We start from the raw sequence: 17,721 nt of genomic DNA, 5'->3' as shown, positions 1-17,721 counted from the left end.
GAAGTCGTGATGCTGGGTTGTGTTTCGTAATTAATGAGAAGTGTTTTTTACCATTATCTCTCTTTTTCTCTCTCGCTCTTGCTCTAGATGTCAATCTTTTCTCTGTGCTTGAGCTATGGCCCGTTTCCACTAAGTGGTACGGTATGGTTCGGTTTGGTTTGGTACGCTTTTATGGCTGTTTCCACTGTAAAAAAGCGTACCAAACCGAACCGTACCGTACCACTTTTTCGGCACCCTTTCGAAAGGGTACCAAACACGAGAAAGGGTACCAAAAGGCGGAGCCACACGCACAGCTGAATGCTATTGGTTTACAGAGACACGTCATTCGCTTACGCAACAAGCCAGAATGAAAACAAAAAAACTGCCATGTTTGAAATACACAGCGAGAGATTATAGCAGAATTATAAATACATATAATAACGAGCCATGGTCGATCTGGGCTCAAACAAACCTTGTCGCCATCTTGATGAACAGCCACAAATCCAAGAAGAAGAGCAGATTTACCCTGTGCCCCGTCGTTTTTTACGAGCCAGTCTGAGGCGCGAGCGGTTTCGCTTTCTTGCTAGCGCGAGCCGCGCGTCTTAACATTATATCTGAAATAACAAACTTCTTGAGCTGATGATAATAACCTGCGCTTGATTATTGACATGCTTTTGAAACCCGATCCTGTCAGACACAGACAAAACACGAGAGTGAAGCGTGAAGAAACAAAGGAGAAGCCAGGAAAAAAGGAGCACATTAAATACGGGCGAAATGTCTACTTTATGGAGTTTTTCTATAGTTGGGAACATATCGGAGTCTGTAAGGGGCTGTATGTGTTCATATATGTTCATTTATTTAGTTATTTAATATAATTACAGACGTTACAGTAGGCTGTTTCGCACTGTCATTGATCTGCAGTTATAATCAACTCATGTTCATTGAAAAGTTAGTAATAAACATTTCTACACAAGTATTTATGTGTATGAAGCGTCTGTGTTGTGAGAAGTGCTTTTCATATGATATGCAAGTGACCCGTACAGCTTTATTGTAGACATTTCCTCGAGCGAGAATGACGTCGACTGAAACTTTCTGTCATACACCACGCCCACCAAAAGGGTACCCTTGTTAGTGAAAACGCAAGCCTGATAAAGGTGACCCGTACCAAACCGAACCGTACCGTACCGTACCAGTCAGTGGAAACAAGCCATTAGAAGAACATGTCAGACAGAGTGTGTTATCAGACAGCCAGAGATTTGCCTCATTTACAGAGAATTACTCTACAGCGTTATCAGCTAAATTATATGGCAGTTAGTTTATACAAAAAAAAATCTGCCTCAGTATAAAGTCGCTCTTGAAAGAGATTTTGTCAAGGCCTCAGGAGAGAGAAGGACCTGAGGGACAAACACGCTTATTCTCAACGACTGCATAAGATTTGATACCACTCCAGTACTTTTAAAGGCCGCCATAAGACTAAAGATAACAAGAATAGCTTTTTTTGTGAATATGAAGAATAAGCCCTGACAGTCGGCTAGTAAATCTGACGTGTAAATGCTGAGTGATCTAGCCTGAATGTGCATCGTAATCAAAGGAAGAGCTGAACCGAAAGTGAGGACTGGGTCAAAAAAGAGGAGCGCATGCAGGAAGAGAGATGTTTGTTTTATAGTGGGTGTAATTCTGCATTCTGAAGCAAGTTCTCATCGGAAAGTACAGCTGCAGTGCTTGTGATGTATGACTGGATCTTCCAGGGCCTCAGAGAGATTTGTATCTCAGCTTATTTTCTCGTAGAGGGATAAAATAGGAATTCTGAGCACAAATTCAACCAGGCAAATGCTGTGCTGGTAAAGCTCAAATATTTTGCGCATTTAGGCATGTAGATATGGTCAAGACAATCTGCTGCAGTTCAAACCGAGCATCAGATTGGAGAAGAAAGGTGATTTAAGTGACTTTGAATGTGGCATGGTTGATGTATTTCAAAAACTACTATGATTTTCACGCACAACCATCTCTAGGGTTTACAAAGAATGGTCCAAAAAAGAGAAAATATCCAGTGAGCGGCAGTTCTGCCTTGTTGATGGTCAGAGTAGAATGGCCAATCGAGCTGATAGAAAGGCAACAGTAACTCAAATACTACCACTCGTTGCAACCGAGGTCTGCAGAAGAGCATCTCTGAACACACAACACGTCAAACCTTGAGGCGGATGGGCTACAGCAGCAGAAGACCACAGCTGGTGCCACTTCTGTCAGCTGAGAACAGGAAACTGAGGCTACAATTGACACAGGCTCACTAAAACTGGACAATAGAAGATTGGAAAAACGTTGTCTGGTCTGATGAGTCTCGATCTCTGTTGCGGCATTCGGATTATAGGGTCAGAATTTGGCATCAAGAACATGAAGGGTCCATCCTGCCTAATATCAATGGTTCAGGCTGGTAGTGGTGTAATGGTGTGGGGGATATTTTCTTGGCACACTTTGGGCCCATTAGTACCAATCGAGCATTGTGTCAATGCCACAGCCTACCCGAGTTGTTGCTGAGCATGTACATCCCTTTATGACCACAGTGTACCCATCTTTGATGGCTACTTCCAGCAGGATAACGCAACATGTCATAAAGCACCAATCATCTCAGACTGGTTTCTTAAACATGACAATGAGTTCACTGTACCCAAATGGCCTCCACAGTCATCAGAACTCAATCCAATAGAGCACCTTTGGGATGTGGTGAAACAGGAGATTCGCATCATGGATGTGCAGCCGACAAATCTGCAGCAACTGCGTGACGCTATCATGTCAACATGGACCAAAATATTCAACTCAATTCAATTCACCTTTATTTGTATAGCGCTTTTACAATGTAGATTGTGTTAAAGCAGCTTCACATAGAAGATCGTAGTAAATTGAAACAGTGTAGTTCAGTTTTCAGAGTTTAAGTTCAGTTCAGTTTAGCTCAGTTCAGTGTGGTTTAATAATCACTACTGCGAGTCCAAACACTGAAGAGCAATCCATCGATGCGCAGCTCTACAGATCCCGAACCATGCAAACCAGTGGCGACAGCAGCGAGGAAAAAAACTTCACCAATTAGCGAAAGTGAAGAATCATCTAAAGTGATGACTATTATATACAGGGAATAGTTCCTAAAAGAACCATTTTCTCTAAATGTGAAGAACATTTTAATTATCCAAAAAACCTCTTGTCAAATCCAAAGTCTCTATGGATGTTAGAGGTTTTTCAAAAAAGCATTGGTGCCAATAAAGAACCTTTAGGTGTGCTTTAAAAACTCTTTTAGAAATGCTGCCTTGAGTCTTTTGAAGCCAAACATGTGGGCAGTCCTGAAATCTAAGACTGCATACCTTCATACCAGCTCGTGAAAGAGTCATGAGCGTTCCTGAGTTCCTGCGGTTGACCTTCATGGAGGTGATGACTGGGTGTAAAGGGTCTTGAGGGACCCCATAGCTCACATAGCTAGAGTCCATTCAACCACAACTGCTTACTTCCTTTACAGCTTTTTGTGTTTTAAGTACATTCGAGTTTACGTAAGACTGTGGCAACATGTTTATATTCTGAACTCAAACGTCAAACAATGTGCATATAAACAGGACTTTCTGTGGCAGACCACAGTCCACACAATAATGAGCTGCTGAGTAAAGTATAAACTAAAAGCCGCTTTTAGCTTCAGCTGATACTTTAAGACTATATTCACCCCGCAGCAGAGTCCTTATGTCCATCCTAAATACAGTTTACCGTGAAATACAGATTGACAACCATGTTCTATATCTGAACAGGCCTCAAATTTGAGAGTGTCAGGTTTTGTCTTGAGGAGTTTGGGAAACTCAGAGATGAAGATTTCAGATACAGTTGCTATCACCAGTTTTATGTGACATTTCTATTTTCACAAAGGTTAAACATGTAAGCTTCTGGTTTTAGCTAACAAATTTGCGAAACAATTATTGTGTACAAATAAATGTGTACACTACAACATGGCATATTCATTCATTAAATTTCCCTTGGCTTCGTCGCTTATTTATTAAGGGGTGCCACAGTGGAATGAACCTATGAACTATTCCAGCTATGAATATAGCTGTTTACACAGCGGATGCCCTTCAAGCTGCAACCCAGTACTGGAAAACACCCATACACTCTCACATTCACACCATAAGGCCGATTTAGCTTATCCAATTTACTTATAGCGTATGTTTTTGGACTGTGGGGGAAACCGGAAGAAACCCACGCCAACATGGGGAGAACATGCAAACTCCACATAGAAATACCAACTGGTCCAGATGGGACTGGAACCGGTAACCTTCTTGCTGTTAGATGACAGTGCTAACCACTGAGAAACTATGCAGCCAACATGGCATATGTTTGTAGCATTTTTGTAGCCCAAAAGCTGCCACAACCCTAGTATACATGACAAAATGCCAATAGTATTTTGTGCTTTGGATTATTGTAGGAAACGGTACAAAACTGACTAACAAAATGTATCATTTGTGACTGTGGAGAAGAAAACCAGTCTATGTTGCATGGCAATAGCCAAAAAATAAATTGCATGGGTCAAAATGATTGATTTTTTTACTTTTGTGCCAAAAAAATCTTAAAATATTGAGCAAAGATCATGTTCCATCAAAATATTTCGTAAATTTCCTACTGTAAATAGTGTAAACAGTTACAAAGTCCATTTAGACCTAATATTTAAGGTCTGTTCTTCAAACCAATCACAATCAAACTAACCTAAATACTGGTTTAAATCAACATAGGCTTATTCTAAACACGGAGCCCTATATACATTTCTGGAGATTGCGAATTATGTAGCCAGAGGTATGTATGGCTGCATTTCAGCTTTAAAGCCAACGCTACAGGGTGGTATGATGCCGTATCTTTTCAAGCTTACCAGCTGACCGCTTATCTCCATGTGGGCCATGTGGTCAAATCTAAAAAACATGCCAATAGTATTTTGTGCTTTGGATTATTGTAGGAAACGGTACAAAACTGACTAACAAAATGTATAATTTGTAACTGTGGAGAAGAAAACCAGTCTATGTTGCATGGGGATAGTTTTGGCAATAGCCAAAAATAAATTGCATGGGTCAAAATGATTGATTTTTTTTACTTTTGTGCCAAAAAAAGTCTTAAAATATTGAGCAAAGATCATGTTCCATCAAAATGTTTTGTAAATTTCCTACTGTAAATAATGTTAACACACGCCTAACTGACAAATGCAGAAATTCTCTGTGTGTGAAATGTTATTACAAAGTCCATTTAAACCTGATATTTAAGGTCTGTTCTTCAAACCAATCACAATCAAACTAACCTAAATACTGGTTTAAATCAACATAGGCTTATTCTAAACACAGAGCCCTATATACATTTCTGGAGATTGCAAATTATGTAGCCAGAGGTATGTACGGCTGCATTTCAGCTTTAAAGCGAACGCGACAGAGTGGTATGATGTCGGATCTTTTCAGGCTTACCGGCTGACCGCTTATCTCCATGTGGGCCGGCTTTTCCGCTGTTACCAGTTAGTCCAGTGGCTCGCCATGGACTTGTGACACGGAGTTGACCAGGACGATGAGGTGAAGAACTGATCCAGAAAGCAGTTAACACAAATACAAAAGCCCAAAAATAAAATAAACAAGTAAATAACAGGGTGAGAATGTGGTCAAATCTGAAAACATGGTCAAAATCAGGCTGCCGTTAGGGCTTTTGTTTTTCTGCATTACTTTTGAAAACACTGTCGGTTGGGTTTAGGGAAGGAGGATTTCAAATTGCATGGGTCAAAACGATTATTCTTTTGTGACAAAAAAAATTCTTAGATTATTAAGCAAAGATCATGTACCATGAAAATGTTTTGTAAATTTCCTACTGTAAATAATGTTAACACACGCCTAACTGACAAATGCAGAAATTCTCTGTGTGTGAAATGTTATTACAAAGTCCATTTAAACCTGATATTTAAGGTCTGTTCTTCAAACCAATCACAATCAAACTAACCTAAATACTGGTTTGAATCAACATAGGCTTATTCTAAACACAGAGCCCTATATACATTTCTGGAGATTGCGAATTATGTAGCCAGAGGTATGTACGCCTGCATTTCAGCTTTAAAGCGAACGCTACAGAGTGGTATGATGCCGTATCTTTTCAAGCTTACCAGCTGACCGCTTATCTCCATGTGGGCCGGCCTTTCCGCTGTTACCAGTTAGTCCAGTGGCTCGCCATGGACTTGTGACGTGGAGTTGACCGGGACGACGAGGTGAAGAACTGTTCCAGAAAGCAGTTAACACAAATACAAAAGCCCAAAAATAAAATAAACAAGTAAATAACAGGGTGGGAATGTGGTCAAATCTGAAAACATGGTCAAAATCAGGCTGCCGTTAGGGCTTTTGTTTTTCTGCAATACTTTTGAAAACACTGTCGGTTGGGTTTAGGAAAGGAGGATTTCAAATTGCATGGGTCAAAACGATTATTCTTCTGTGACAAAAAAAATCTTTGACTATTAAGCAAAGATCATGTACCATGAAAATGTTTTGTAAATTTCCTACTGTAAATAATGTTAACACACGCCTAACTGACAAATGCAGAAATTCTCTGTGTGGGAAATGTTATTACAAAGTCCATTTAAACCTGATATTTAAGGTCTGTTCTTCAAACCAATCACAATCAAACTAACCTAAATACTGGTTTAAATCAACATAGGCTTATTCTAAACACGGAGCCCTATATACATTTCTGGAGATTGCGAATTATGTAGCCAGAGGTACAGTATGTACGGCTGCATTTCAGCTTTAAAGTGAACGCTACAGAGTGGTATGTTACCGTATATTTTCAAGCTTGCCAGCTGACCGCTTATCTCCATGTGGGCCATGTGGTCAAATCTAAAAAACATGGTTTTTGTAAATTTCCTACTGTAAATGTGCATTTTTAGGAGCATAATTTGCATAAATTTAAGGCAATTTCTCAGTTTTTGATTTTTTTTTTAACCCTCCGATTTCAGATTTTCAAATAGTGTCATCTCAGGAAAATATTGTCTTATCCTAACAAACCATACATACAAGTGGAAAGCTTATTATTACCAGCATTACTGTGATGTATAAATCAAATAATTATTGTGGTTGTTTTGATGTCATGGTATTTTTAAATGGATTTTGTGGTCAATGGTTTATATTTTACACTGCTGTTTTCATCGAAATCATCCTCATCACAATAAGTAAGGTAAATGTAAGCTGTAAAACTATACAGTGCCACAGTCACATGACTTCCAACAACTGAAAACTAAAGCCTCTATTAAAAGTGAGATAATATTAAATCCCTAAAAGTTAGATTTAGAATAGCTTGTGATAATAAACTCAACCAGAGAGCAAAAGCATTGTCACCAACAACATCTGTAATCCCATGTAGAAACTCATTAGCAAATGCCTTTTTCAAAAAGCGAAGAAAAAGAACTGATTGAGATATTTCTTGTCCATTTTATATTGTAGAATGAAAAACATTTGGTAAAATTTTTGTTTAAGTAATGATTCCCGCTATTAACTACTCGCTTATTACCTGTTTAATATTAAGATATTAACGGTTTATTAGAACTTTTAAAGTATTTATTTTATTTATAATTTTATAGTCAGGCCCGATTATCTTTTAATCTTTTCCTGTTATTATAATTTAATAAAATAAACATTTTCCTGTTATTATAATTTAGTCTTATACTCAGCATGAATGCTGTTTTTCCAGCCTGATCTTACGAGAAAACGTAAGTATTTTACGTTTTGACAGTTTAGTGGCTAATTCGTACGAATTCGTACGAGTTCAGTCGTACGAAATTGTATGATTTTAAAAAGGAGGCGTGGCACCTAACCCCACCCCTAAACCCAACCGTCATTGGAGGATGAGCAAATCGTACTAAATTGTACGAATTAGATCGTACGAATTCGTACGAATTAGCCACTAAAAAAAAAGTTACGAATTGCCGTGAGATTGTGTTGGTTTTTCAGCAGAACATAGAAACATACAGACACACTTGCCCCGTTTACACTAATGCATTTTCATTTTAAAACGGTGTTTTACAATGAAAACGATCCGCGTCCACACTGGTGTTTCACCCAGCGTTTCTGAACAACTCTCCGTCTACACCACATCACTGAAAATGCACATAGCGTGACCACACACACACTCTGGCATTGTGCAGCATATCTAGCCAGATGAGAGCTGTGCTCATCGTACTGTTAATCAAGGATCTACCGCTCTCACTATATTTGTTCAATGTTATATTTAATTCTTCTTGTTGTCTATATCTAACGACATATTCCCCAACTTTGGTCTTTTGAATCTATAACTTGTTCTCAGGTAACGTGTTTTGGCTGAGCGCAAAGATAACTTAATAATTAACCACGTACATTCTGTATATTGACTGATTGTTTGCCTTTATTTCCTATATTATATAAACTTGTTGTACGTTATACTTTTATAATTGCCATTATTGATTATTAAAAAGGGTATGTTTCGTATTTTCAATGAAAATCAAAGGAGGCAGTAATTGTATAGGCTCCGTTTTGTTATAAATATGCATATAGTGAAGATGACGCTCATATATGCAGGACGACGCCTCAACAGTATTGGTGTCTGTTTAGTTGTTAATATCAAACAGAAAATAGCAGTTCCTTATATCATGTTTTCATTTTATTGTTAAGATAGCGAAACAATGTATCCAGGATGATGTGAATAAGGTTATAAAGTACACTGTTCCCTTTGAAGATTTACCCGACATGTCATCGGGAGTCTGTTTTCCATATCAACCTTGCGAAGTCTGAACTTACAAGGAGAGGATGCAGGACTGAACTGTGTGTAGGCTACGTAATATTGTGGAAAAAGCCCCAATCAGCCCTGCCTCCGTTTTCAAATGTCTCCGTTTTCCCCCATCCACACTGAGATAGAGCAGCAACGTTTCAGAATGAAAATGGCCTCTCCATCGTTTTCAAATCGCTCCGTTTTTAGCGCACGAAAACTCCTGCGTAGCGTGGACGGATGGTGTAACCGTAGCAAAACGTATGCGTTTTAAAATGAAAACGCATAAGTGTAAACGGGGCCTCATTCATCAACGCATGAGAACAGTAAAAACAATCACCAAACATACAAAATAGAGGGAAGCAGGCTACTAACTTAGTGGCTTCAGCGATAGTTGACCATCAGATGACGAGCATGGGATTTTTTTTAAAGTCCTAATGTTGGTATTGTTTTTAGATGTTGTGGGATGTCATTCCAGGCTTTTGTGAATAAACAAATGAAAGATCTCCGTCCATAACAGTTTTTAAAAGCCGGTAACTGCAAACATTCATTTCTTGCAGATCTGGTGGAACGATCAGTCCTTGTGTTAAGTTTTGGTACCAAAGCACAAAAGGCTGCTGAGGTAGCACTATTTAAAAACTCATAGTACAGTTTAATCCCTGTGTTCATAATGTGGTTTTAAAATGATAAAGCATTAAAGAGTGATAGAGCAAAACTGTTTCCATCCTGAAAGTCTATTGTCTGGTATGGAAGCTGCTCTGTTGCTGAGCGTAAGGCACTGCAGCGGGTGGTGAAAACTGCCCAACGCATCACAGGGACTACACTGCCAGCCATTGAGGACATCCAGAAGAAACACTGTCTGCACCGAGCACGCAGTATTCTTAAGGACACCTCTCACCCTGCTCACAGACTGTATTCTCTCTTGCCTTCCGGCAGGCGCTTCAGGCTCCCCCGGACAAAAACCAGCAGACTGAGGAACAGCTTTTTCCCCAGAGCTGTCTCCCTTTTGAACTCTGCCCCTCACTGACTCTTTTGCCCCCCCAATACACCCCCCACACTCCTCTAACTTATACTCCTCATAATCACTGCACTATTTAACATTTGCACATTTAAAGTTTGCACATATTCATTGCACTGATTCACTTATTTGAACTGGACATACCCACTGCACATGGACATTTGTAATTATGTTTATCTATCTGCACACTTCTGCTATTAATAGCATCCTGTACATATATTCATTTATTGTAAATCTGTTCATAGCTAATACAACCTGTATATAATGTTTATAGTACATCCATCTGTAAATATCACCATAGTTTTTCTATAACTGCACTTTATAACTTATACCTGTATCCTGCACTTGCTGCTATTGCACTGCTGGTTAGACCGAAACTGCATTTCGTTGCCTTGTACTTGTACATGTGTAATGACAATAAAGTTGAATCTAATCTAATCTAATCTAATCTATTGTGGATCTTATAGGCCCTATTGTACAGTCTAGCTCAGGCATGGGCAAACTCAATCCTGGAGGGCCGGTGTCCCTGCAGAGTTTTGCTCCAACACTAATCAAACACACCTGAACACCCTAATTAGTGTCTTTAAGATCACTAGAAAGCTACAAGCAGGTGTGTTAGGAAAAGTTAAGAAAGCAATCAAATGCTTTCATTATAACGTTAGATGTGTGCATTTTTTAAGTGACACCTATTATTTAATGTAATCAAACGAAAAATCCAAGTAAATGAGATTCACTCGCTGCTCTTTATTCAATATGTGTAAGTTATACAGTGAAGAAAAGGTTAATGAGATTTGATAACTTGATTCTATTTTTTTAAAATAGCTATTCATTTTAATAAGCTGAACTGTTTGCTAATTTATGTGCTGCTAATGTATTAGTATTTATTAATTTTTTGTAAATAATGATAATAAAACACGTTACTGACCATTTAACTGTTTATTTACAATGAAACAGCTCCAGAAGAACATATTTAGCAATTTATGTTTTTTTTTTTTTTTTTTTTTGGTGGGGGGACAGGGGGTATCCCTTATTATGGTGGGCATATCTCTTATTTTCACATCCCAATGTTGACAGGTATGTGTTGATCAATGACCTGATGATAGAAAATGTTTCTGCCTTACAGTCTAAAGCCATGAGGGAGAGATGGCTTCTTCAGGGGACACCAGTGGCGCTACAAGAGGAAGACGAAGACCGCAGGAAACAGGTTGAGCAAGATGAACTTCACATCAAAAGACTAGAGGATGCCATTCACAGGTACAGTGATGTTTTTGGTGGTAAAATATTTCAGTGTTCAGTAAATGGAAATGTATTCATTGAGAAGATGCGCCTAACTGACAAATTCAGAACTGCTCTGTGTGTGAAATGTACATTTAAACCTGATATTTATGTTCACGTTCTTCAAACCAATTACAATTAAACTATCCTCAATGCTGGATTACGTCAACATAGGCTAATTCTGAAAATGTAGCCCTACTTACATTTCTGGAAGTAGAAATATGTAGCCAAACAAACGTTATGGGGCGGTAAGATGGCGTTGCTTTTCCAGCTTACCAGCTGACCACTTACCTCCGCATGGACCGCTTACCTCTCGCTGGCAGCTAGCTCTCTGCAACTCTCACATGGTCGCCCACTGAAGCTAAGCAGGGCTGCACCCGGTCAGTGCCTGGATGAGAAACCACATGGGAAAGCTGAGTTGCTGCCAGAAGTGGTGTTAGTGAGAACAGCAGGGGGCACTCAACCTGTGGTTTGTGTGGGTCCTAATGCCCCAGTATAGTGAAGGGGACTCTATACTGCTCAGTGAGCGCCATCTTTCAGATGAGATGTTAAACCGAGGTCCTGACTCTCTGAGATTGCCTTTCGAAAAGAGTAGGGGCTAACCCTGGCATCCTAGCCAAATTTGCCTACTGGGCTCTGTTCATCATAGCCTTCTAAACTCTGTCTTCTCTCCACCAATCAGCTGGTGTGGTGTGCAATCAGGACTTTCAGGTGGATGCAGCACACTGGTGGTGGATGAGGAGATTCCCTCATGTGTAAAGTGCTTTGAGTGTACAGAAAAGTGCTCTATAAATGTAAAGGAATTGTTGTTATTAATATTATTATTATTATTATTATTATTATTATTATTATTATTATTATGGACGGCTTTTCCGCTGAGACCAGTTTGTCCAGTGGCTTGTGACATGGAGTTAACCACGACGACGGGGTTTGAGTGAGGTGAAAAACACTGTCAGTTGGGTTTAGAGAAGTGGGCGGTTTGGGTCTGTCGATTGGCCAGTCAAACAGTCAGTCAACAACAGCCTCTGGTGGATTTACGTGAGAACAGCCGGTGCGAATAAATTTGAGATCTCAAAAAGCATAAACAGCAGACTCTGGTGGATTCGCGAAAATAACAACTGCAAAATAACGTAGCTCGTGGGACGTATTTGGTGGTCTCCAAAGAATGTATATAAAGGTAAGTTTTCAGAATGAGCCTTGGTTTAACTTGACCTAATTAAAGGATTAATAAACTATTACAATTCAGAACAAAGTTTTGTCTAATTTTTATGTTTTGTGGCAAGTAGCCATGTGAGAAGTACATCCAGAACAGTTGTTTTTGCAGAACAAAGCTCTTACACAACTGACCGTTAAACCTGTCAGGCTTTATTCTGTGGTAACAACCTCCTGGATAACAACCTTTATCCATAACATAACATGCAGTCAGTTTATATGGTCGTAGCTCAGTGCATTCAGATATGAAGAGATGGTAAAATTAAGCATCTGAATGGGGTAGAAATGAGATTGGAAGGACTTTGAACATTGCAAGGTTGTTCGCGCCAGATAGGCTGCTCTGAATGTTTTACAAACTGCTGACCTTGCAGGCTTTTTCATGCTCAAGCTTCTCAGGGGCATGTAGAGAATGGTTTAGAAAAGAAAAAATATCTATTAAACACCAGTTATGTGTGTGAAAATGCCTTGCTGAGGCCAAAGTTTAAAGGGTATAGAAAGGCAACAGTATTTCATATAGCCACTTAATTTAACAGAGGTCGGCAGAAAAGCATCTCTGAACGCACAAAACATCAAACCTTGAAGCAAAAACTGAGGTAAACCTGTGGTTTTTGTGTACCACCACACCCCTACTATTAACTTTTTACAGTTGTTTACAATTGCTTAAAAACATTTCACTGATCTCATCCTAGAAAACAAGTGATGTCTTTGGGGTTGCATGTTTATTTCCTGCAACAGCTTCCATTAAGCAACCACTGTCCCAAACACTGGAGTCATTTCCTCCAGACTTCAGCGGCATCTGTATTTCTGCTCAGCTTTGCTTTTAATTATGAGAACTTCAAAGCTGTTTCCTTCAAACTCATCTGGTAGACGGATTTGAACCTCTGCAGATGCCACTTTAAGGTTGCTCATATGGGATGCATTGCAAAACCAATGAGTTGATTGCTCTGTGGCGGGATATTTTGACCATCACGGTTGCTTCGAAAACAAGGTGATATGAGTCCATGACTAAACCATGCGTGAAGTGTTACACATGACTGCAGTGTGGGTTAATGAATCGATATGCTTAAATCTAATCACAAACAAAACTGGTATGCGTTGAGATTTCGATTGACAAGAAACAGATGCACGTAATCGTACACTAATAAAATAGCTTTCCATAATCATTAAGCACTTGTTGTTTTACATTTATTGAGTACCGAAGTTCTCATGGCTAAGATGAAAATATTCCAACATAAATGCTGTAAACATTGAGGCCCATGGAAGCTAAGTTAGTTTAATTATGGCTCAGTATATTAGCATGTGCTTTCAATTATTATTTTTGCTTAAGGCCTATAGCAGTGGTTCCCAACCTTTCTTTGTTCCAGGAGACCCCTATTTAACAATCTTATCGACCCCTCACTCCCTAGCAATCAGGAATTTAAAAACGAGTTATTAAGTTTTAAATCATTAAAATATAATATTAACATCTAATGATGTTAGCGCTTGATGTTGTGTGGCATTACCACTATGACGTCTATCAGATGTTGGATTTTGGTTGCCATACCTGACGAATAATTGTCAGTATTTGACATCAACATGATGTTGGTTTAAGATGTTGGCTTGACGTTGGATTTCAATCACTTTCTAACACAACCTAAAAACAACCAATACTGACAATTATTCGTAAGGTATGGCAACCAAAATCCAACATCTGATAGACGTCATAGTGGTAATGCCACACAACATCAAGCGCTAACATCATTAGATGTTGATATTTGGTTGTTTTTAGGTTGTGTTAGAAAGTGATCAAAATCCAACGTCGAGCCAACATCTTAAACCTACATCATATTGACGTCAAATACTGACGTTTATTTGGCAGGTATAGCAACCAAAATCCAACGTCTGATTGGCATTACCACTATGACGTCTATCAGACATTGGATGATTTTGGTTGCTATACCTGCCGAATAAACATCAGTATTTGACGTCAATATGATGTTGGTTTAAGATGTTGGCTCGACGTTGGATTTTGATCACTTTCTAACACAACCTAAAAACAACCAAATATCAATGTCTAATGATGTTACAGCTTGATGTTGTGTGGTATTACCACTATGACAACTATCAGATGTTGGATTTTGGTTACCATACCTGTCGAATAAATGTCAGTATTTGACATCAACATGACGTTGGTTTAAGATGTTGGCTCGATGTTTCCAACACAACCCTAAAACAACCAAATATCAATGTCATTTGACATCATTATTGGACGTCAAAATAATGTTTATAATGTCCTTAAACTCTGGCTAGACTTTGAATTTTGGTCACCCAACATCACAACCTAATCTAACCTACTATTAGCGTCTTATGATGTCGTGTGCCTGCTAGGATGATTGCCAGATTTCAAATGAACAAACATGTTGGTTGGTTTAGAACATATTGTTTAATACATTCAAATAAAGTGTTGACTCGGAGCATTTTAAAATTATTTTTTAGGAGAAATATATACGACAATAAGCTTATTTTCATTTAATATTTACAATAGTGCATACACGCGTAGAATAACTTTCGCATAGATCTAAACCAGTCTAGTCCAAACACACTGAACAAAGACAGGGTAAATTAAAGTGTGAATCCATGTTCTGACAGAAGGTGTTATTGAAGCACGTGTTGCTAAATGCTTATTTACTGTAGGTTTATCAATTTGCTGTAATTAATTGTGATTATTAATAACATTATATTAACCATCAGGAATTTGGTTTGTCACCAAATTAGTATTTGTTTCTTTTTTTTACTTGTAACCTTCAAGCTAGAGTGAGTTTGGCAGCCGCTCGTAAATCTCAGGTGACCCCTAGGGGGGGTCATGAACCCTATGTTCATGACCGCCTGGCCTATGGGCTCTTTTGATATTTCTCCTAATATGTTAAAGGGCTAAATCTATCTCTCTGAGCTTCTGAATGCTTAATAAAAGCAGCAGGAGGTTTGTAGCCTCGGGAGAATTTTATTTTTATTTTTTTTTAAGGTTTTCTGGTTTTGATAGGATCAAATGTTATTCAGATGTTTTCAAGTGAGCTGTGTGGGAGTGGGGAAGATGTTTGGATTTTGAACAACTCACATTACATAAGTCGAATGCTACCTTTTGGTCCTCAGAAGCGATTGTGTAATCAGTCGGTTTGTGATTGAAGTGGAAGGCGGAGCAAATACTGAAGCTTTGGGTGACATCATCGAGATGATTGCTCATTTGCTCTTCCATGATGTCATCCATGGAACGTGAACATCCAGTTCATTGTTTAGGTTTTATGAAGCCTCTTGGGTGGGTTTCCTTTCTGCACAGGATGTCGTTTTTGAATGCCTGCTTGGAATGTTGAATTATTCCCAGGGTAAACGTAGTGGTATCATATCTAAAATGAAATGACTTCAGCTATGACTGCAAAGCACAATCAAAATAAAAGAGTAAACTAATCCAAAAATAAAAAATATGTTATCATTTACTCATCCTCCACACGATGGAAGATATACTGAAGGAAAAAAATCTGTATATTTAAAGGTGACAGTTAATCACTGTGTAATATTAATTAAATACATGTACTTACTATATGGTTGGGGTTAGAATATGGGTTAGGTTTATGGTTAGTTACCTGAAATGCATAATTCATTATAATTACTATAGTAAGTGCATGGAACATGTATAACTACTTCACTTTAATTTAGAAATGTATTCGTGTATTTCTTTGTATTTGGCGCCAGTTAATCAGGAAGTGATGATTTCCTTCTCTTTGACTCATCACTCTTTGACGCACATCTTTCGCATATTAATTAGCATCTTTGTATGAAAACATAGTTATTGAGCACAATTGTAAACAAAAATGTTGCCACAGTATTGTTTATCTGTTTCTAAGAAATGTAATCATGTCATTAAACATGAAGCAATAATTATTACAAATATGTTGTCACAGGCAAAGATGTATTTTTATAGATCAGAAGACGTTTTTTCCACATACTGCAAGTTTGTTCTCTGCTTTCTGACATTTAAAATCACTGAACATCAGCCCAATTTGCATTTACTCTCACTTACGAGTGTTTAAAAAAGCTAATGTGGCTGTGCTGTGGGATCCCATCTGTCACTGGAATCATAATTTAGTGAAACGAACGGGCGGCTGTTCGGCACATTGTGTGTCTGTGTGCGTCTGTGGGCGGCAGGTGATGTTTTGTGGGCTGCTGGGTGAGGAGAGTTGTCCACAGAAATCTCGTCAGGACAGCCGGAGGAATGAAGGAACACAACCACCTCTGTGGCCCAAGTATCAACCCTCCAAATGAAATGGCCCCTCTAAACTCTTTGACAAAGACGAATGAAGTTGAACATATTAGCACAGGCTCATTTTTGTCAAAATCTTAAGTAAACATACATTTGACTTTAGTTTTAGGGAAAAAAAACTCTTGGGGCAGTATGACACCAATAACGTTTGTTCCTTTTTATTTTAATGATATTTAAGGGAACGGTTTATTGATGATTAAAAGAAACTATTTTCACGCAGTTCTTTGCACAACCCAAAAATAAATACTTAACAGTGTCTATGATTTGTAATCGAATACGTTTGCCTCACCTATCAATCTCTGCACTGACAACCTTTCTGGCATGGTCAGTTTGCTCGGTAGCTCACTTTGTACAGTATTTTATCAATGGATAAAGGCATTTTTTTGCACAGTTGCAATAAAAATCCACAAAATCAACTTAAATGCATCTGTGATCCATAATTGAATGCCTTCATCTTGTTTGCTTATCTATATGGATGGCTTTTTCAGAGTGGTCAGTGTGCTTGGTAGCTCGCCTTGTATGATTATACTTTGCACATGAAGCAAACCGAATTTGAGTGTGGCGAAAGGAAGACAGTTACAGAAACCAGGTCAAACTAAAAAATCATAAAAATACATAGCCACGATGCACTTTATTTTTTGTGTTTGCTTTTGAAAACACTATCGTTTGGGTTTGCGAGATCGCGAGGTGAGATATTATGCATGACAACCTGGCAGTTTTTTTTTCTGAACGTATGAGGACGAGGACGTGTAAATGGCACATATGAGAAAACGAAGCCCAGTCACGTATTTGAGACTCTCAAAAAATGTACGCAGTGGTCTCTGTTGGATCTGACTGCAAGCAGAGATTGCTGGAGCAATGCATTTCAGTTTAAGTCAGAATTAATAGCCGCCTGTATATTTTTAATTAGTATATTATAATTTCTGTTTAACGGAAAGACACATTTCTAAACAAAATAGTTTAAATAGCTAGTTTCTAATGCCTAATTTATTTTATCTTTGCCATGATTTTTACTTTAGGAAAAAAAAAAACAGGGTCACAGTCATTGATATCAGTGGAACACAAAATAAAAAACTCCTTCAAACAATAGCTTATTTACTGTCATCATGGCAAAGATAAAATAAATCAGCTATTAGAAATGAGTTATCAAAACTATTACATGTAGAAATGT

General features: G+C 38.4%; 1 protein-coding gene across 2 annotated transcripts in view; it reads left to right on the top strand.

The window, feature by feature from the left end:
• The window catches only part of LOC130235750 (A-kinase anchor protein 2-like), a 232,012-nt gene that overhangs the window by 70,639 nt on the left and 143,652 nt on the right, over positions 1-17,721 (top strand). For both annotated transcript variants that reach the window (XM_056466200.1, XM_056466199.1), the window contains exon 4: positions 10,893-11,023. In XM_056466200.1, the coding sequence (XP_056322175.1) occupies positions 10,893-11,023 (131 nt within the window). The remainder of the gene's footprint in view (positions 1-10,892; positions 11,024-17,721) is intronic.

Source organism: Danio aesculapii, chromosome 10 (assembly GCF_903798145.1).
Source record: "Danio aesculapii chromosome 10, fDanAes4.1, whole genome shotgun sequence".
NCBI lineage: Eukaryota > Metazoa > Chordata > Actinopteri > Cypriniformes > Danionidae > Danio > Danio aesculapii.
This window is presented reverse-complemented; position numbering and strand designations above follow the sequence as displayed.